The 20,881-nt window shown below is 44.6% G+C and overlaps 1 protein-coding gene across 1 annotated transcript in view; it reads left to right on the top strand.

The window, feature by feature from the left end:
* The window catches only part of ITGAV (integrin subunit alpha V), a 96,807-nt gene that overhangs the window by 51,938 nt on the left and 23,988 nt on the right, over positions 1-20,881 (top strand). Inside the window, exons 12-20 of the mRNA XM_060257027.1 lie at positions 499-701; positions 2,886-3,077; positions 4,052-4,097; positions 5,527-5,634; positions 8,001-8,059; positions 12,108-12,262; positions 13,458-13,595; positions 14,512-14,579; positions 16,540-16,687. Of these exons, the coding sequence (XP_060113010.1) occupies positions 499-701; positions 2,886-3,077; positions 4,052-4,097; positions 5,527-5,634; positions 8,001-8,059; positions 12,108-12,262; positions 13,458-13,595; positions 14,512-14,579; positions 16,540-16,687 (1,117 nt within the window). The remainder of the gene's footprint in view (positions 1-498; positions 702-2,885; positions 3,078-4,051; positions 4,098-5,526; positions 5,635-8,000; positions 8,060-12,107; positions 12,263-13,457; positions 13,596-14,511; positions 14,580-16,539; positions 16,688-20,881) is intronic.

The raw sequence follows: 20,881 nt of genomic DNA on the forward strand, positions 1-20,881 counted from the left end.
TGACATTTTAAAAGTTAACGGCTCTGACGTTTTAATATGATTATACTAATACATGTATAGCCTGTTCTTGAACCAAAAGCATGGAACCACAAATGTACTTAGAATGAATGGTTACAATCCATTTGAGACTCAGTGCCTCTCAGCCTCTCAGATTTCAAAGGATAAGAAGCTAAGCACACACTTAATTCTCACATAGAGAATTAATTCTCACAGTGAGGTCAGGAAATAGCTTGTTCCAGGTCAATTTGGCCATGATCCTGGAGGTCCCCCTCCATCTTCTGGGCATGGAGCAGAGGGTCACTGGGGGAAGGAAGGCCCTTGTGAACTCCTTGCATGGTGCAGGGGGTAGGACTAGATGAACCTGGAGGTCCCTTCCAGTTCTATGATTCTGTGATTCTAATAGGCCTGAATTGTGGCTGTCAGCAATGCAGGCCTGTGATTCTGAAAGCAGGCAGGGGATTTTTGTTTTTGCAGTGGTTGAAAGACTTTTTTTTACAGCTACACAGATTTGCTTATAGGAGCCCCACTCTTTATGGACCGTGGTTCCGACGGCAAACTTCTAGAGGTGGGCCAGGTGACGGTGTATCTGCAGCTAGCTGCTGGGGGCTTCCTGCCCATGAAGCTGAATGGCTTTGAGGTCTTTGCGAGATTCAGCAGCTCCATTGCCCCTCTGGGAGACCTTGACCAAGATGGCTTCAACGGTAAGGCAGAATTAAAACACAACTTGGTTCATTTTGTTGCACAGCTGTACTCAGGGCTTTTTTGTAGCAGGAACTGCTTTGCATATGAGGCTACACGCCCCTGATGTAGCCAGTCCTCCAAGAGTTTACAGTAGGCCCTATAAGAAGAGCCATGTAAGCTCTTGGAGGATTGGCTACATCATAGAATCATAGAGTTGGAGGGGTCCTCTAGGGACATCTAGTCCAACCCCCTGCACAATGCAGGAAACACCTCCCCCAAAATTCACAGGATCTTCATTGCTGTCAGATGGCCGTCTAGCCTCTGTTTAAAAACCTCCGAGGAAGGAGAGCCCACCACCTCCTGAGGAGGCCTGTTCCACTGAGGAACCGGTCTAACGGTCAGGAAGTTCTTTCTAATGTTGAGCCGGAAACTCTTTTGATTTAATTTCAACCCATTGGTTCTGGTCCTACCTTCCGGGGCCACAGAAAACAATTCCACACCATCCTCTATATGACAGCCCTTCAAGTACTTGAACATGGTGATCCTGTCACCTCTCAGCCGCCTCCTCTCCAGGCTAAACATCCCCAGCTCCTTCAACCTTTCCTCATAGGACTTGGTCTCCAGACCCCTCACCATCTTCGTCACCCTCTTCTGGACCCGTTCCAGCTTGTCTATATCCTTCTTAAAATGTGGTGCCCAAAGCTGAACACAATACATCCGGGGAGAGGTGTAGCCTAATATGCAAAGCAGTTCCTGCTACAAAAAAGTCCTAGTTGTACTTAAGTGGCGTACAGCAGAGGTCACTTCAAGCTGGTCAAGGACTCTGCTTAAGAACAAAAGAAGGAAGGGGATCAAAAAACTTAGCCCAAGAAATATGAGTTAAGAACTTAAAAGATTAAATACATACAAATAGGGGGGCCCAATATTAAAATCAGCATTTCTGATTTTTAAACACTGAATAAGTAGGGTTGCCAAACTCCAGGTGGTACCTGGATATCTCCCACTATTACAATTGATCTTCCAACGACCAAGATCAGTTCCCCTGGAGAGAATGGCTGTTCTGGTGGACCCTATGCCCTGCTGAGATCCCTCCTCTCCCCAGGCTTGAACCCCCCCCCCCCCCGAAATCTCCAGGTATTTCCCAACCCATGGCAATCCTGTCAATATTTTAAGCAAAGGACTCCCTGTACTATGTAGACACCTTTTTAGAGCCAGTTTGGTGTAGTTGTTAAGTGCACGGACTCTTATCTGGGAGAACCAGATTTGATTCCCCACTTCTCCACTTGCACCTGCTGTAATGGCCTTGGGTCAGCCATAACTTACTCAGTTCCGCAGGGCCTGTAAGACGACCCTCTTCCGGTTAGCCTACGCCTGACTGGACAAATGTAGCTTTTTAGATTTTTGTGATTATACTGTATAGCTTCAATGTAAAAATTTTAAGGTTTTTAGGTTTTTAAATGCTTGATTTTAAATGTAATAACTTTGTTCCGATTTTATTGTTTTATTGTTTGTTGTAAGCCGCCCTGAGCCACTTGTGGGAAGGGCGGGATATAAGTTACAGAATAAATAAATAAATAAATAACTCTCGTAGGAGTTGTCCTTGAAATGGCAGCTTCTGGGAGGGCTCTCTCAGCCCCACCCACCTCACAGGGTGTCTGTTGTGGGGGAAGGAGATAAAGGAGATTGTGAGCGGCTGTGAGACTAATTCAGAGAGAAGGGCAGGGTATAAACCTGCAATCTTCTTATCATTATTATTTGCAGTGAACACTTTGCTTTAGCTGACAGAGCTATGCTTGAAACCCTTTACACTTCTAAATATACTTTACACCACATTTTGTTTTCATGAGAAGACCCAGGCTAGCTGAGTCATACTGAAAAAGTCTGAACCCTAATTTGTTTATTTGAATATTTTTTGTCATATCTCTAAGTCCATGGCTTAGTCAATTGACACATCTGCACATAGATGATAGTTTGATGATAGTTTTTCTTTTGATATAAAAGCCCTTTCATCTTGGCAAAACAGAGCTCTTCTGTTGGTTGGGGATGCGCTCCATCAACCTTTGACCCATCAAAAAGTGCCAAATGACTTAGTTGGACTCTGCCACAGAATCTCTTTAAGCATACATTTTGGTAAATATAGTATTTTGCACATATATTTTTTCATATTTGGAGATCCCAAGAATTCCTCTTTTTTTTTCTAATAGACATTGCAGTGTCTGCTCCTTATGGTGGAGAGGACAGGAAAGGGATGGTTTACATCTACAATGGAAGAGCCACAGGTCTGAATGGAATGCCATCTCAAATCCTTGAAGGACAGTGGGCCTCTCAGACAATGCCACCAAGCTTTGGATACTCACTGAAAGGAGCTACAGATGTGGACAAAAATGGCTACCCAGGTGACGTTTTGATAATGATAAGGTGGTTTCAGATGATACTGGCCCCACTGGTGGATCTCCTGATGGCACCTGGGTTTTGGCCACTGTGTGACACGGAGTGTTGGACTGGATGGGTCATTGGCCTGATCCAACATTGGCCTGATCCAACACTGGCTGCCGATTGTATACCAGGTCCAGTACAAAGTGCTGGTCATTACCTTTAAAGCCCTATATGGCCGAGGACCGACCTACCTGAGGGACCATCTCTCCCCGTACAAGCCCCAGAGAGCACTGAGGACAGTAGGGAAAAACAGACTGACCATCCCTTGGCCAAAAGAAGTTAAACTTCGAAATACCCGCACACGGGCCTTTTCTGCCGCGGCCCCATACCTTTAGAATCAGCTCCCAGAGGAGGTGCGGGCCCTGCGGAGCCTTGATCAGTTCCACAGGGCCTGCAAGACTACCCTCTTTAAGTTAGCGTTTATGAACAGCTGAACTATAAGTGTACAACATGCTAAAATGGTCCGGCTCAGGGATCTGCTATTGATATGCCAACCGACAGAGATAGCGTCAAACAATAAGGTTACCGCCAGATGTACTGTTAGATTTAGAATTGTTCTAATTAAGTATTGATTGGTTTAATGTTTTAATGTTAATTCAAGGTTTTATTACTGTACTATTTATTTTTGAATGCTGTTAGCCGCCCTGAGCCTGCTGTGGTGGGGGAGGGCGGGATACAAATAAAATTTTACTTACTTACTTACTCTTATGTTTTTATGTACCAGAGTGCCTGATTCAAAGTCACATGATAACAGAAAGCACTTAGAACTATAGGATCTTCATCCTTTTGTATCCCAGTTTAAATCTGATCCCATTGTTTTGGAGCAAAGATTTTCTGTCAGTGTTGTACACTGGAGGCATACTGATGATTGAAATAAGACACTTAGAAGAAATGAATAAATTTCCAAATCTGTATTAACATATTCTATTTTCAGACTTGATCATAGGAGCTTTTGGCGTTGACAGAGTTGCCTTATATAGGTAAGAGAGCTCCAAAAAAGCAAAAGAAAGTTTGGTGTGATATATTACAGTAATAAACATAGTGAAGTTCACCTCCCTTTATCAGACTGTATTAGGGCAAGCTAGTAGGCAAGGAGAGCTTTGATATTCCAGAATGTTTTCTTTATTCTAGGAGTGTGCAAAAAAATAATCACTTGTTCTCCAGTTCAGGTTTATTGGCCCTGAAAAATATTGGGGTTTTTTTAATATTCCTGAATCCCAGTATTGGTATTATATCGGGATTCAGAAAAATATTTGGGAAACTTGAATTTATTTGGCTCCATTATACCTTGTGGGGACTGTCCCTATAGGGTATAACGAAGTTCATAAAGCATTTAAACTTTAATTGCCTTCTGAATTTACTTGCCAAGTCATGCCACTCTCACAGCACAACTTCGGGAGATCAGGAGGCATTTAAGGTGAGTTCTCTTGCCACACCCGAATAAAAATTGAATAATATTAGCTTTTATTCGGGTTCGGTTATTTTGGTAGCCAAATCAGATTCTCTAATCCAATTGGGCTGAATAAATACCTGAAAAATACCAATAAGGTATTTCGGGAAGCGGGATTTGTTTGGCTTGATAACAAGAACACACCCCTAATTTACTCCTTGCCCATCAGAGGAAGGTTAAGGTGGGGGGAGATCTCTGCTTCATGGCAGAATGACCACAAAATTCTCACAAGGATATTTTTGTGAGGTTTTGGGTGCACGTATACATAAAACTATCTTATGTGAGACCATTGGTCTATCAAGGTCAGCATTGTTTACTCAGCTGGCAGCCGGTCTCCAGAGCCTAAGGCAGAGACCTTTCATGCCACCTACCCCCTGATCCTTTTAAATGGAGATGATGGGGATTATACCTGGAACGTTTGCAATTCCATGCAGATGGTCTACCACTGAGCCCAAATAAGCAGACTACATCTGTTATGCATCAAGATGGATAGCAGTCTTAGTCTTTTTGTAGCAGTAGAAAAGAGCAAGAGTCCAGCAGCACCTTAAAGACTAACAAAAAATGTTTGGCAGGGGATGAACTTTTGTGAGTCACTGCTCAGTTCAGTCTGTAAGGTGCTACTGGATTCTGGACTCTTGCTCTTTTCTAATGCATCTGTTATGATACTTCTTGTCAGGGGTGGAATTCTAGCAGGAGCTCCTTTGCATATTAGGCCACACACCTCTGATGTAGCCAGTCCTCCAAGAGCTTACAAAAAAGAGCCTTGTAAGCTCTTGGTGGATTGGCTACATCAGGGGTCTGTGGCCTAATATGGAAAGGAGCTCCTGCTAGAATTTCACCCCTGCTTCTTGTTACTCTGTCACCCTGCTTTAAGTGCATGAAATATTTTGAGATATACTATACAGGGAAAGTTACAGATTTTGTATGTCTCTTTGTTTACTGTTTGGTTCTTTTAAAAGGGCCCGGCCAGTCATTACTGTAAATGCAGTACTGGAAGTTACCCCGTCCATTCTCAATCCAGAGAGCAAAACCTGCAACCTGCCTGAAAGTAGCCAGAAAGTTTCCTGGTAAGCAAGCTTACTTTCGCTTTTGGGTATCTTAAATTAACGTTTCAAGGGTGGTTAATGGACCAAGGGGCCTTGTCAGAAAAGAAATCAGTACAGAAATTTTGAATGGAATGTGATTGCTTTCCCAGGCTGTGTACATTTTCAAAGTGGAAAGACGCATTTACCGTCAAAGGGTTTGGGAATAGGTTTTCTTTTGGATTTTCCACTTTCTAAATCTCCCCCGGGGTTTAAAGTGCTCCAGATGTTGGGAGAAGTGGCTTGGTTAAGTGGCTTAATTAATTAATTTGGTTCAATTAAGTCCCACTTAATGCTTTCTGTGCTCATCTAATTCAACATCCTAAATTCTCTCTGGATAGCTAGTGAAACAGGGCAGGGGGCCGTTCCAACAGAGGAACTGTGAAATTGGACAGGGGAAAATTCATACACACACCTTGATTAGGTAAACATGAAACTCCCTATGAGAGAAATGCTCATCTTCCCTGCTTTGTACTGCAGCTGGAAGCGACATGGAGAGGAAACATAAGACTCTTACGCATTCTCTCTTGCCACTTATTTTGAATATCCAAAAGAACCCTTGTTCTTTCAACAGATATGCCCTTTAGAAAAAGCTACAAAATACATAAGAACATAAGAGAAGCCATGTTAGATCAGGTCAATGGCCCATCCAGTCCAACACTCTGTGTCACACAGTGGCAAAAATTTATACACACACACTGTGGCTAATAGCCACTGATGGACCTCTGCTCCATATTTTTTATCTAAACCCCTCTTGAAGGTGGCCATGCTTGTGGCCGCCACCACCTCCTGTGGCAGTGAATTCCACATGTTAATCATCCTTTGGATGAAGAAGTACTTCCTTTTATCCGTTTTAATCTGTCTGCTCAGCAATTTCATCGAATGCCCACGAGTTCTTGTATTGTGAGAAAGGGAGAAAGGTACTTCTTTCTCTACTTTCTCCATCCCATGCATTATCTTGTAAACCTCTATCATGTCACCCCGCAATCGACGTTTCTCCAAGCTAAAGAGCCCCAAGCGTTTCAACCTTTCTTCATAGGGAAAGTGTTCCAGCCCTTTAATCATTCTAGTTGCCCTTTTCTGGACTTTCTCCAGTGCTATAATATCCTTTTTGAGGTGCGGCGACCAGAACTGCACACAGTACTCCAAATGAGACCGCACCATCGATTTATACAGGGGCATTATGATACTGGCTGATTTGTTTTCAATACCCCTTCCTAATAATTCCCAGCATGGCTTTGGCCTTTTTTATTGCAAAAGCACACTGTCTGGACATTTTCAGTGAGTTCTCTACCACGACCCCAAGATCTCTCTCTTGGTCAGTCTCTGCCAGTTCACACCCCATCAACTTGTATTTGTAGCTGGGATTCTTGGCCCCAATGTGCATTACTTTGCACTTGGCCACATTGAACCGCATCTGCCACGTTGACGCCCACTCACCCAGCCTCAACAGATCCCTTTGGAGTTCCTCACAATCCTCTCTGGTTCTTACCACCCTGAACAATTTAGTGTCATCTGCAAACTTGGCCACTTCACTGCTCACTCCCAACTCTAAATCATTTATGATTTATTATACAGTATTTATTATACAGTAGGTTGATTTAGGTTAAACAGTTTACATGGGCAGATAGCTATCTTATGAAAGTGGAAATGGGGAGAGAGGGCGGAATATTTTTCAGGTGTCTTTAAATGCAATGCCGTTGCCAAAACCAGCACTGTGTGCTGTCGATAACTCCGGTGGGCAAGATCCAGGATACAACCCGTTCTGTCTCCTAGACTGACAAAGTCCCTGCTGTAGCTCAGTGGTTGCATCTTGGTCTGTCTTCAACTAAATGATAGGGCGAGGGTGTCGAATATGCAGCCCGGGGACAGAATCAGTCCCCTGGAGGGCCCCCGAGCAACTGGCTCTTGTCTGCTTCCTTCTCTCTCTCTTGCTTCCTTCTGCAACTCCACTTGCTTTGCAAGACTTGCTCAATCGCACAGGAGCTACAGAGCAAAACCTGTTTTCTCCACTGGTTGAGGCTTCTCCCGCTCCTGGTCCCCTGGGGTGGGAGGGAAAGAGTCAGAGCTTCCTTTGCCCAGTTCCCCAGATCCCATGGGAGAAATACAAAGAAAGCGTCTTTAAGACCAACGAGTGCTAATGCTTTAAGCATGTTTTATTTTTTTTAATCTTTGTGTTTGTCTGTATCCACTATAAAGTTTATAACTCTGCTACCTAATCTTGAATAGGTGCACACATTGCCCAGCCCGACAAGGTCTCATTTATGTCAAATTCGCCCCTCATAACAAATGAGTTCGACACCCCTGTGATAGGGTGTTCTTTAAAACTGTTCTTAAATTCTTCCCAACAGCTTTAATGTGAGATTCTGCTTAAATGCTGATGGCAAAGGAAGCCTTCCCCGAGAGCTCAGTACGTACAGTTTGTTTGTTTGTTTGTTTATTGTTTGAAGCATTTTGTACTGCCTTTCCACTCATTTGGTATTATTAGTAGTAGTAGTAATAGCAGTATGCTACCTTTCCACCCGTTTATTTATTATATACTTCTTATGCTTTAAGTGACAACTAATGGCGGCCATTGAGATGGCTAACTTTTCTGGCTTACTGCCCTGTGCTTATCTGTGTATGTGCTCTGCTATGTCACCAATATCGGATATATACAGAACCTGTGAATTTTTGAAAAAGTTCTGTGTCTTTCCATCTCAAATGAGGGCTGCCTTCAAAGTATTGGAGAAAGATTTGCAGTCCAACGCTAAGCAGAGAGCATCAAGCTACAGGTTATGTTCCGCAACGAGTCAGGTCCAGGTTTTCTGGACTAAATTGCTTTCCCCGCAACCCCACAGCTTCCTGGATTAAATTGCTTTCCCCGCAACCGCACAGAAGGTTTGCAGGAACCTAATTCAGCTCAGGAGTTTTGGGGTGGGGGCATGGCCAGGGCTTCCATTAGGCAGCTGCCTGGACCATGGCCCGAGGAAGAGGGCGTCAGTTTCGGCTCTCACCCCAGCGAGGAAAATTTACAAGCTCAGATTCACAGTGTGCCCAGCTGCTGACTGCCATAGCTCTGCCTCCTGTGCCACGTCTGTGCGGACACAGCACGGGAGGCGGAGCTATGGCAGCCGGCAGCGGGGCGTGCTGTGCAAATTGCGCCGCTGCCAGCTGAGCTCACCTACACTGGGGGGGCGAGGGGAGGAGGAGTGCGCTGGGCTGCGGGGGGCACTGTGCCCAGGGCTGGTGCTAGGCTTTCTGGCGTCCTAGGCAAATCACCCACTAGTGCCCCTCCATTAGGGAAAAATATAGGGGGAAATGAAGAGCCCCAAACTTGAAACTTTTCATGTTTTTGATTTACTGATTTTTAATTTTAATATTTCAAAAAAATGTGACAAGTCATTTAAAAATTGTGAGAATAAGTGCTTGCCGGTCACACCAGGAAGGAGGGTGGCGGGATTGGATGAGGTGGGAGGCCAAGTCACACATCGGGGAGAGGGGTGTGGTTTGGCTTTGTTGAAGGCAGCTTGGTGATGGGAGAGGACAAGGTGACAGTGGTCAGGAGCCAGAGTCTTGTGTTGGGAGGGGGCACCCAGTGGTGCCCCCTAGGCCAAGTGGCACCCTAGGCGACTGCCTACTTTGCCTACTCCCACGCACCAGCCCTGACTGTGCCTGGGGTGCCGGCCTTGTGCCAGCACTCTAGCACCAGCGCTGGTGGTGGGAGGAGGGGCTCCTGCCTTCCCCCACTGCCCCATGCTGTTTCCCTGAGCTGAAATGGCCCAGGAGTGGGGGGGAGTTATTTGCCCCATTTTAGAGCTGCGGGGTGCAACTCTGCTTAGGATTGTGGGGTTCCCTTACTCCTCTGGCTAAAGAGGTTAGGCAGAGGATGCTAGAAAGCAGCATCTGTGTGAAAGGTTTAGGAAACGAATTATCTTTGCTATGCAGCAGGGGTGGCCAAACTGAGGCTCGGGAGCCACACGTGGCTCTTTCACACATATTGTGTGGCTCTTGAAACCCCCACTGCCCCATTAGCCAACTTGGAGAAGGCATTTCTCTCTTGAAATCACTTCTCCAAGCCAGATGGTGGCTTGATGGATGCATTTGAAGTGAAAGTTGCTTTATTTCCCCCTCTCCCTCCCCCACATCTAATTGACTGCCTTCCCTCCTTCCTTCCTTGCGGCTCTCAAACATCTGACATTCATATATTGTGGCTCTCAGACATCTGATGTTTATTCTATGTGGCTCTTGCATTAAGCAAGTTGGGCCGCCCCTGCTATACAGTGTTTTATTATTTCATGATGTCATGATGTATTTGCCGTTGTAATATATATCATCATGAAAGCTCCATTTTTCCTATTGATATGAAGAGAAATGGAGTTACGCACATCTGCAACCAGGAGTACCCCAGTAACAATAAAGTATAAAGGGACCTGATTTATGCTTCCAACCTAACATTTTCTGGCTGTGCAAAACTTGATACAAGTGAATGCTAGCCAGAGCATGTGACTCAGCTTGCAACATATATAATTGTTTTTGTATTACCGGTTTTTGTTATTATTTTGTATGTTGTGAGCCACCCTGAGCCCAATCATGGGGTAGGGCGGGATATAAGTTTAATAAATAAACACATTTGAATATGTTGGTGAAGGATTTTCTGATTCACATAAAGGAGCTGGGAAATGTCAGAGAATCCACCAGTAAGTGACTAATTGACAAAGTTGTGGGAGCTGGAGGGGGGGGGAGATGGGGGGGGGAACAGATGGTGCTAAAGAAGGCTAAGCAGGAAAGTAAGTCGCTGCTGGGCCCAGCTACTACAAATTTTACCTCAATGCTCTGAAATGCTTAAAGGTTTTCTTGTCATAAGCTGCCGATGAGGTGGCAAAACCTATTTCTGCTCTGGAGTACTTCAACCAGGAGTTTGCAATGCTTCTTCATCCAGAAAGTTTCCCACATTCTAGAAAATTTAAGTTGTTGGAGAAGGCTAAACGAGGAGCCTTCTTCCTGACAGCCTTGCTGTCGAGGTAGCACTTTATCACTTTGTCCACCCTGCCATTTGTGAGTGCTAGGCTGAAGAATAGCCACTGAGAGGACAAAAGCAACGTTACGCTTCACTGAGTCTGTTGAGGTCATTGGGCTTAAGGGCAGAGCTCTGCTTCGACTTGTACAGAACGTCTAAATTTTATTGTGCTTTTTCTTTCTTAACCCTTTCCCCCCCCCAAAAAAATACTTGCTTCTGGGCTCCATTGTTTAACCTCCTGTGAGAATTTTGCTCAACTTTAAGATTTGACAAACATTTTCCCCCCATAAAAAATGGGAAAATAACCAAAACATATAAAGCAGACAGATGGAAATCTTCCTTGTGCCACTATGGCCACATAGGAGAAAGTAATTTAAAAAGTAGGATGGGTGGGAGTAAGGTTTTATGATGACAATGATAATTTGAGAAGCATTTGAAGGGAAATGCTGACCTGATATAATTTAGTATACCTTCTGGTAAAGTCAGGGGTGTATGGCATATGCAAATGAGTTGTGCTAATGAGCTCCAGCACCTCTTTTTCTACAAAATGACCTCTGACTATTAAGATTCCTAAGAAATGGAGCAGTGTGAGAGGTTAAGAGGCAGGGTGAGCTGGCTGCCTCTGAGTGGAAACAGAAGGGACCTTGGAGGCTAGGGATGGGCACAGAACGTGAAAATGGTGGTTCGTTTTGTTTTATGGTTTGTTGATTTGTGTGAATCGGTGGTTCGGTTCATGCATTTTTGATTTTTCTGAACGAATTGTGATTTGTTGGTTCGTTCGGTTTGGGAAGGCGTGGGACCTCCCCTCAGAAGGCTAGAATGTACAGGCGCACCACAATGTGCTGGCATAATGATATCACCCGGAAGTGACGTTATTGCGCTGGGCACGTTGCCATAGAGTTTTTTCCCCAAGTGATAGAACATTCCTCCCCTCCCCCCCCCCAGCAATATGCCTGGCATGATAACATCACTTCCGGGTGATGTTATCTAGCCAGGCATGTTGCGGTGCACGAGGAGTATCCCCTGCACATAATGACACAGACAAACCACCCCCAAAAGAAGCCACTTCATTTTGCGCAAGTACCTAAAGTGATTCGGAATGACCCACGGATTGGCTATTTTAGGCACGAATTTCAACTTCTACCCATCTCTGCTGGAGACTTTATGACCTTATTGGCCAGGAGTGCAAGACAACAACAAAGTAGGAAGCACCTGGAATCAGAATACAAAAGGTGTTTGACTGCTGATTGGATAGGAACAGCCATCTCAAGGGCAAACCCTCTTAACTTGCACTGGGAGCTCCTAACCAATCACTTCTCAGTCTCCTGAACCTTTAACTTGTTTCACCTGGATTTAAGGAAACTGGGTCCCTTCCCTTCTTGGACTCCACATTACTTCACTGGGTACCACAAACTTAGCCGTTCCTTAACCAAACCAAACTTTTTGCATCTGTTGCTAGCTTTCCATGTGGAGCTGCTGTTGGACAAACTCAAGCAAAAAGGTGCCATCAGGAGAGCCCTTTTTCTCCACAACAAGCAGTCTGGTCACTCGAAGAACATGACTGTGGTCAAAGGAGGCCGAAAGCACTGTGAAGAACTTCTTGCTTTTTTAAGGGCAAGTGAACATGAATCTCATTCCTTCTGTATGTTTACATTTGTGAGGTCCACAGTCAGAGACATGCAGTCTAATGTTTACGGTTTGGTTTTTGCTCGCAAAGACTTTCTGTCTTGGAAAAAGGTTTTCTATGTAAATGGGGGGAAATGGCCCATTTGGTTGGGGAATTTAAGAGTCGCCGGATGCCGTTCTGACTTCATTCGAAATTGAAGGCTATAAAAACATGTTTGTTTCTTAACTGGGTGGCTTGAGGCTGAATTTTAACTTTGGGCTAGCCATCGTGGACTTACAGTTGGATTTGTAAACACTGCAAACGGTGCTTGATATAAGTATTAGCGCTTGTTAGTTTTGGCACTTTGCAAAGCATGTTTTTGCTTCCAAATTGCCTGTAAAGTGCTATGTTCTGTGTGCTGTGTTACCATCGTCTGGATGCAGTCCAGAGGAATTGAAGTTCTGTTGAAAAGCAGGGTCTTCAACACGCAGCAATTGCCCGATTCATTGGGACTTGAACTTATTGAGGGTTGTGATTCCCAGAGCTTTTTTTGAGCAGGAACGCAGTTCCGACTGGCTTGGCATCAGGGGGTGTGGCCTAATATGCAAATGAGTTCCTGCTGGGCTTTTTCTTCAAACAAAGCCCTGTGTGAAACAATGGTGATGTCAGGGTGTGTGGCCTAATATGCAAATGATCTCCTGCTGGGCTTTTTCTACAAAGCCCTGTGTGAAACAATGGTGATGTCAGGGGGTGTGGCCTAATATGCAAATGAGCTTCTGCTGGGCTTTTTCTACAATAAAGAGCCCTGGTGATTCCTGTTGTTTTCTTTTGGGAAGGCTTCATGCTTTTTTAAAAAAAAAATACCTCTCTCTCTCTCTCTCTCTCTCTCTCTCTCTCTCTCACACACTCACACACACACACACACACACACGAATAGCTGGCTGACTTTAAAAAAAATCTGTTTTAAAAATCCAATTAAAGTGCTGTTTCTATTAAAACTGTGGATAGCTTTAAGGAATGAACTTACTCCCAAAGCACCAGTATACTAGTTTGATAAGATGTCTAACAGTGCTATCTTAGACAATCCTTCCAAATGGATTGGCTTCAGTGAACTTAGAAGGTTGTAATTATGTTCAGGATTGAAATGTAAATGATGTTGTTGTTGTTGTTAGTAACACTGACTTCATTTCTGTTTCATTTTAGGATGAATCTGAATTCAGAGACAAACTTACTCCCATCACTATATTCATGGAATATCAACTGGATTATAAAACAGCTACAGATTCGACTGGTTTACAGCCCATCCTCAACCAGTTTACTCCTGCGAACATTAGTAAACAGGTACAAAATCAGTTTATTCATGAAATGTCTGGTGTACATTTCCTAATTATCCTAAAGTTAATTATTGCAACGATTCTTAGAAATAGGCCTATTTAGCCTGAAAGATTTCACAAAGTCTGATTGCGTAGGGGTAGAAGCCCTTTAGTCTGTATGTCTCAGAATAAGTTGGTTCTTAACAAATTAGAATAGATTTCCCCCCACATCATTGGACAGATGTGAGGACAGATCACCTTGTAAAATCCTTTGAAGGAAGGCTAGGAGAAAAATGTGATGAATTCTCCATTGTCTTCTCAATTCAGATTTTAAAGAAAAAACAGTTCTTCATTGTACACTTTCCGATTTCAGTGCTGTGGGAGGGAAGGGAAGGGCCAGCTTTCTGTCATGAAAAGACCTTCTCCCTCCCACCACCACAAGAGCCACTCCATCCCTTGGAGAGAAGGTTTCATGTTCCTAACTCTCAGGGGTGGGATTCTAGCAGGAGCTCCTTTGCATATTAGGCCACACTCCCTCGATGTAGCCAATCCTCCAAGAGCTTACAAGGCTTTTCTTACTGTAAGCTCTTGGAGGATTGGCTACATCAGGGGTGTGTGGCCTAATATGCAAAGGAGCTCCTGCTAGAATCCCATCCCTGCTAACTTGTTAGGGCTAATTGGTGGCGGAGCCTGAGGTGGATGGGGTTTGAGGAAGCAAGGGACCCAGCAGTGCATAATGCCATAGAGTCCACCTTCCACAGCAGCCATTTGGGGAACCTATCTCAGTCATCTAAAAATCAGTTGGGATTCCGGGAAGTCGCCAGGCCATCCCTGGAGGTGGAGGTGGGCAAGCCTACGGCAAGGGGTTTTAATCATTTGTAAAAATCCTTATGGAGACTGAACAATTGCAGCCTAAATCAACTTCTTCTTTTTTTTTCATTTAGGCTCATATTCTTCTGGATTGCGGTGAAGACAATATATGTCGTCCAGATCTACAGGTGGCGGTCAACAGGTAGAGTTTAAATGCTTTTGCAAACAGCAGAGGATTGAGTTTGAACTCAATCGTTGAATGGATTTCATCTTGTGTACAAATGTTACTAGGTTAGCTAAACTTGCCGTTTATCTGAAATGTGGGGTATTAAACTCTCTCGCCACGGACTTACATGCAAGCACGTTTAACAGCGCCCCAACACCTCTCTTTGAACCAAGTAAACTATTCTCAGAAAGATAGAATTTAGAGCAGGAAAATGGCAGAGGCAGAAGGCTGTCACCTTTTAATCATTGTGATTTCCACCCCCCAAGTGCTTTTCTCCTTTACAAGATTTTAAGGATATGTTCACCCTCCCAAATACCTGTTTGGACAGGCTGTGGTGCAGTGGAAAAGCCTCTGCTTTGCATGCAGAAGGTCCCAGGTTCAATCCCCAGCATCTCCAGTTGAAAGGACAAGGCAGGAGGTGATGGGAATGACCTCTGCCTGAGACCCTGGAGAGCCGCTGCTGGTCTGAGTGGACAATACTGATCTTGATGGACCAAGGGTCTGATTGAGTATCAGGCAGCTAAGCTTCATGTGTGTGTTTTAAGCCTCATTGGATGAGGAGTAATGATGAGGTCAGGGATGGAGGAGAGTTTGGAATCAGAGAAGGGCGGGATGCTAAGCAGCGAAGCACCTTCTCTTTTTTTCAGCTTCTGTGCTCTAGAAGCCCTGCCTCTAAAAGGAGAGGGGGCGCTGTCAAGACATTGTTGCATACATTTGCACAGAATGCATAATTAGCCCCTGTCCCATGTTTGTCTTGGCTGTGATGAAGCACAGGGATGGGTCTGTGTGGTTTCATCCAGCAGAGGGCAGTGCTGGTCGTGCCTAGATGAGTTGTGAGGCCTGGCTCATTGAGAAATCATTTCCATTTAGGATGACCAGATTCCCCTGGCCCTTTGACAAGCTTAGAAACGCCTGGATGGCTTCTTTGACACATCACAGACCAGCATCCCTCTCCCCTGCTCAGAGGCATCTGGTTGAAAAAGAAAGCGAGATTAGACAGGCTTTGATCTGATTCGGCCCTGCGTTTTTAGGTGGTTCTTGACTGTAGGAAAGCTCATTCCTTTCTTGCATTTGGTCACTGCACTAGATCAGGGGTGTCGAACTCATTTGTTATGTGGGCCAGATCTGACATAAATGAGGTCTTGCTGGGCCGGGCCATGTCAGGTTGGGCCAGGCCATGTGTATACCTATTTAAGATTAGGTAACAGAGATATAAACTTTATAAAGGACACAAACACAATTAAAGATTTAAAAAAAACACTTAAAACATTAGCACTCATTGTTTTGGGTTTTTTTGTAGTTCTCCCATGGGATCCAGGAAACAGAGCAAAGGAAGCTCTGGCTCTTTCCTTCTCTCCCCAGGAGTCCAGGAGGGGGAAGAGCCTCAGTCAATAGAAGGAAGAGAGACTTGGCTCAATAGCTCTGCTGTGCGATTGAGAGAGCCTGGAGATAGGGAGAAGGAAGCAGATGACAGCCAGTTACTTGGGGGCCTGATTTGGCCCCCGGGCCACATGTTTGACACCCCTTTACTAGATGTAGTAATTTATCAGGGATGGACCTTTAAAGACTATTTTTCAGCATATAGCTTATGATTGTTATATATTTTTGCATGGCTTTTTTCCTGGGGGAATGCAGTGGGATGGAGTTCCAGAACCTTTTTGTGGAAATAAAATTCTACAAAAATGTTTAAAAGTACACAAGGTGCACCCGTGTGCTTCTCCTTCAGTTCCCTCTAGAGAGTTTCAGCACCTCTTTTTCTGGGGGTGGGGAGCCCTGTATTTTTGTAATAGCGTAGATGAACATCCATCCCTCTCTTCAGGGGCATTCTGCTGATCTAGCACAATACTAGGGTGGCACTAGGCCATGTGTTTAATATAGCCCATGAGCATACTGTGATTTAGAGAGCTCTCTTTTCTTCCATGTTGGCCTTGCACAGCGATCAGAAGCAGATCTATATCGGTGATGACAATCCTTTAACGCTGATCGTAAATGCCCAGAATCAAGGGGAAGGAGCCTACGAAGCAGAACTCTTTGTTACCGTCCCTCCTCAAGCTGACTTTATTGGCATCGTTCGGAACAATGAGGTAGGTCCATGAATATTGTAGTCATTTGGTGTAACTGTTGTGATGCTAGGCCAGGGGTCACCAGTGTGATGCCAGTGGGCACCATGGTGCCTTCTGGCACCTTTTCTGGTCCCTGCCAAGTGTTTTTAGGAGGTGGATGTTTTAGGAGGATAGAGAAGGTAGAGAGAGAAGTACGTTTTTCCCTTTCTCGCAATACGAGAGCTTGTGGACACTCAGTGAAATTGCTGAGCAGTCAGGTTAGAACTAATAAAAGGAAGTTCTTCACCCAAAGAGTGATTTTAACACATGTAATTCACTGCTACAGGAGGTGGTGGTGGCTGCAAGCATAGACAACTTCAAGAGGGGATTGATAAACAAATGGAGCAGATGTCCATCAGTGACTGTTAGCCACAGCATATTGTTGGAACTCTCTGTCTGGGGCAGTGATGCTCTGTATTCTTGGTGCTTGGTGGGGGAGCACAGTGGGAGGGCTTCTAGTGTCCTGGCCCCACTGGTGGACCTCCTGATGGCACTTGGGTTTTTTTGGCTACCGTGTGACATAGAGTGTTGGACTGGATGGGCCACTGGCCTGATTCAGCATGGCTTCTCTTACGTTCTTATGGGCAGAGCCAGGTAGGGCTTTTGCCCAGCCAGGCCTCTGATTGACTATTAGAGATTTGATTGGCTGTGCAGATTTTCTTTAAATGTTGCTTTTTGCCACCGTGTGACACAGAATGTTGGACTGGATGGACCATTGGCCTGATCCATTATGGCTTCTTTTATGTTCTTATGGCTAGGACCAGGTAGGGCCTTTGGCTCCGCAGGGCTTCTGATTGACTATCGGTTTGATTGGTGGTCTGGATCTTTTAAAAAATGTTGCTTTGGCAACTGCTGCCACCACAGCACAAAGCTCTACACCATGTCACTGAAGTTAAGCTGTGGCAGTCATTTTGTGGCTGGCTCCGCCTTCTTTTGTTGCTGTGCACACTATGCCATGTCAGAATTCCAAAGCTTCCCACAGGCTCAAAAAGGTTGGAGACCCCATGCTAGGCCTTTATTTATCTCAGGATTGCCAACTCTTGGGAAATTCTGGGAGATGTGGGCATGGAACCTGGGGGAATGCAGGGTCTGGGAAGGGATCTGGGTACAGTACAATGCCATACAGTCCGCCTTCCAAAGCAGCCATTTTCTCCAGGGGAGCCGATCTGTGTAGTCTGGAGACACATTGTAATTCCTAGGGATCTCCAGGCCCCACCTGTTAGCATCCTCTTTAAAGTTCATCTCTGTTTTGGAACTTTTGGGTTGCCTGGCTGAGGGCAAAAAAAGTATGCCTGGAAAAATGACCATTATGGCTTTGAGTTATGGCCTGGGCTATGGTAAGCAATCTGGCCCAATAGGCAAGCATTATTGTATTTTGTCTGGAGGAATGCCATTGCGTTCAGAGGGTAGGTGGGCTGGGTAGTTCTCTGAGGAACACACAAGAAAAGGCCTTGGTTCAGATATGTGATCAAGCAAATGTGTGCAGTCCTCTGACCCCTTTGTGTATGTAATAGTGTGCATCTAATAGCGGTAACTGTATTGGGTACCACAAACAGCTTGCCATGGGTTTAGGGAAGGGAAAAAGCCCAGCAGGAACTTGTTTGCATATTAGGCCACACTCCCTGACACCAAGCCAGCTGGAGCTGCGTTCCTGTGTGTTCCTGCTCAAAAGCTCCAGGTTTGCAGAAATCCTAAGGAAAAAATATGCAAGATCTAGGGTTTCGTAAAAGATTTTAGAACAAAGTTTGTGTCCAGTGGCACACTTAAAACCAACAAAGTTTTATTCAAAGTATAAGCTTGCTTGTGCACACATACTTTTTCAGATACAATGAATGGAAATTACCAGTCCATATGTGTAGGTGGAAGGTGAAAGCAGTAAATTTTAGCATGCAGCATAATGAAGATTAAGGAATAACAGGAATAAGAAGCTTAGTTTATACGGTTACCATTTGTTTGGGTTTAATTCTGGGGATGGGGGGGCATAATTAAGGAAATAAATATGTCAGAATTGGAGATGGATGGATATCCTTAATTGTGGAATGCTGAGAGTAATTAACTGAGACCTGTCATTACTCTCCAACTGTCTCCTCTCAAGCATGGATTGCCTTTACTTCAATAAAGGGCTCTTACAGTTCTGAATGTGCAGTGTTGTTGTATAGTTTAGCCACCTTGGATCTAAGAAAATAAGGAGGAATATGAATATTTTAATACAGTAATAATAAACTTCATGCTCTTGAGTTGGGGTTTGCATCTGTGCCTCCTGGACTCTGTCCTTTATGCCACGTATCCACGTTGTTAGTGTTGTGGTTTCCCAAGCTTTTGGACAAGGATACCAAAATGGTAGCTTTTGTGTTTGCTGGAGGACTCCTTCATGGCTCTCCCCACCCTCAGAGCCCTGACTCTCCATTATAATCACAGTCATCACAAAGATACACAGGGGTGGAATTCTAGCAGAAGCTCCTTTGCATATTAGGCCACACACCCCTGATGTAGCCAATCCCCCAAGAGCTTACAAAAAAAGAGCCTTGTAAGCTCTTGGAGGATTGGCTATATCAGGGGTGTGTGGCCTAATATGCAAAGGAACCCCTGCTAGAATTCCATCCCTGAAGGTACACATACGGTTTGTATGTTTAAAACATACACATGCAATTTCCCCCTTTCAGTATTTGCTTATGTGGTATTTGAAGAATGAAGGATGTTAGAAAAAGTGAGCCAACACTCTTCCTTTGAAGCTTCCTTGGGCCCTGACCCGGATAGCCCCAGGCAAGCCCAATCTCATCGGGTCTCGGAAACTAAGCAGGTTGACTCAGACAAGTACTCAGATGGGAGACTCCCTTAAAATATCCAGTCAAGAGGACAGGGGCAGGCTGTATTCAGTAGGGGTCCCTAGTAGGGGTCAGTCTCCAGAAGTCAACATGACTTCCTGGTTCAAAGATATACACATACCTAAAATATACAAAACACACACACAAAGCTTCCTTGGTTTTGCCTTGACCCGCTGGAACTATTTTAATTTCATCTATTTAGATGGTCATACAGACCAGCATGACCTAGCCAGCTGGATCTATAAAAAGGGATGGCCTCACCTTAAACTAGAAAGGGGTGGTGGTATCTGCCTGGTATAAATGCCCAGTCTGCTTGCAACACATCAGGCCAGCTGCTAAGACAAAGCTATTTCTGTTGAGGCGCTTCGAGCCACACATTTGGTAATTAAATTAATTCAGGCTTATCCTCGTTCAGCTTGGAGAAACTAACAGAGCAGTCCCAGGAGAATAGCCTCAGTGTCTAGCACCCGCTGTTCTCTCCCCAACACGGCAATAATTAACAATGTTTTTTAAAACTCAATTAATTCCTCGGTAATTTCTGCCACTGCAAATATTCCTTCTCGTGAAGCATACAGGATTACCTTTACGAGGCAGTAATGATTGTCGGTATTGCTATCACAGACACACGATCTGAAACAAAACAGTTTTGTAGGTTAACTGAGCAAAATATTGTTTTGTTGATGACCCAGGCTGTATCACTGCCAAATTCACAGCTACTCCTTAATGGAAACCTACAAAACTTTGGCTAGTTTATGGCACGGAAAAGACGTCTGTGCCATGTGTTTATCCAGTCCCCTCTTGAAGCTGTCTATGCTTGCAGCTGCCACCAGTTCCTGCAGCAGTGAATTCCACTTGTTAATTACTCTTTGGGTGAAGAAGGACTTCTTTTTATCTGTTTCAAACTTACTACTCGTTAATTTCATTGAGTGCTCACAAGTTCTTGTATTGTGGGAAAAGGAGAAAAGTACTTCTTTCTGTAGCCATGAAATTCAATTAAAAGACATTTGCTCCTTGGGAAGACAGCTTTGGCAAACCAAGGCAGTATAATAAAAAGTAGAGATATCACCCTGTCGACAAAAGTTCGTATAGTCAAAGCGGTGGTATTCCCAGTAGTAATGTATGGCTGAGAGTTGGACCATAAGGAATGCCGAACACAGAAGAATAGATGCTTTCAAGTTGTGGTGCTGGAGAAGAATCTTGAGAGTCCCTTGGACTGCAAGAAGATCAAATCAGTCAGTCCTAAGGGAAATCAACCCAGACTGTTCCCTGGAAGGTCAGATGCTGAAGTTGAAGCTCAAATACTTTGGCCACCAAATGAGAAGGGAGCACTCCCTGGAGAAGACCCTGATAC

This window comes from Heteronotia binoei, chromosome 16 (genome assembly GCF_032191835.1).
Source record: "Heteronotia binoei isolate CCM8104 ecotype False Entrance Well chromosome 16, APGP_CSIRO_Hbin_v1, whole genome shotgun sequence".
Classification (NCBI taxonomy): Eukaryota; Metazoa; Chordata; class Lepidosauria; order Squamata; family Gekkonidae; genus Heteronotia; species Heteronotia binoei.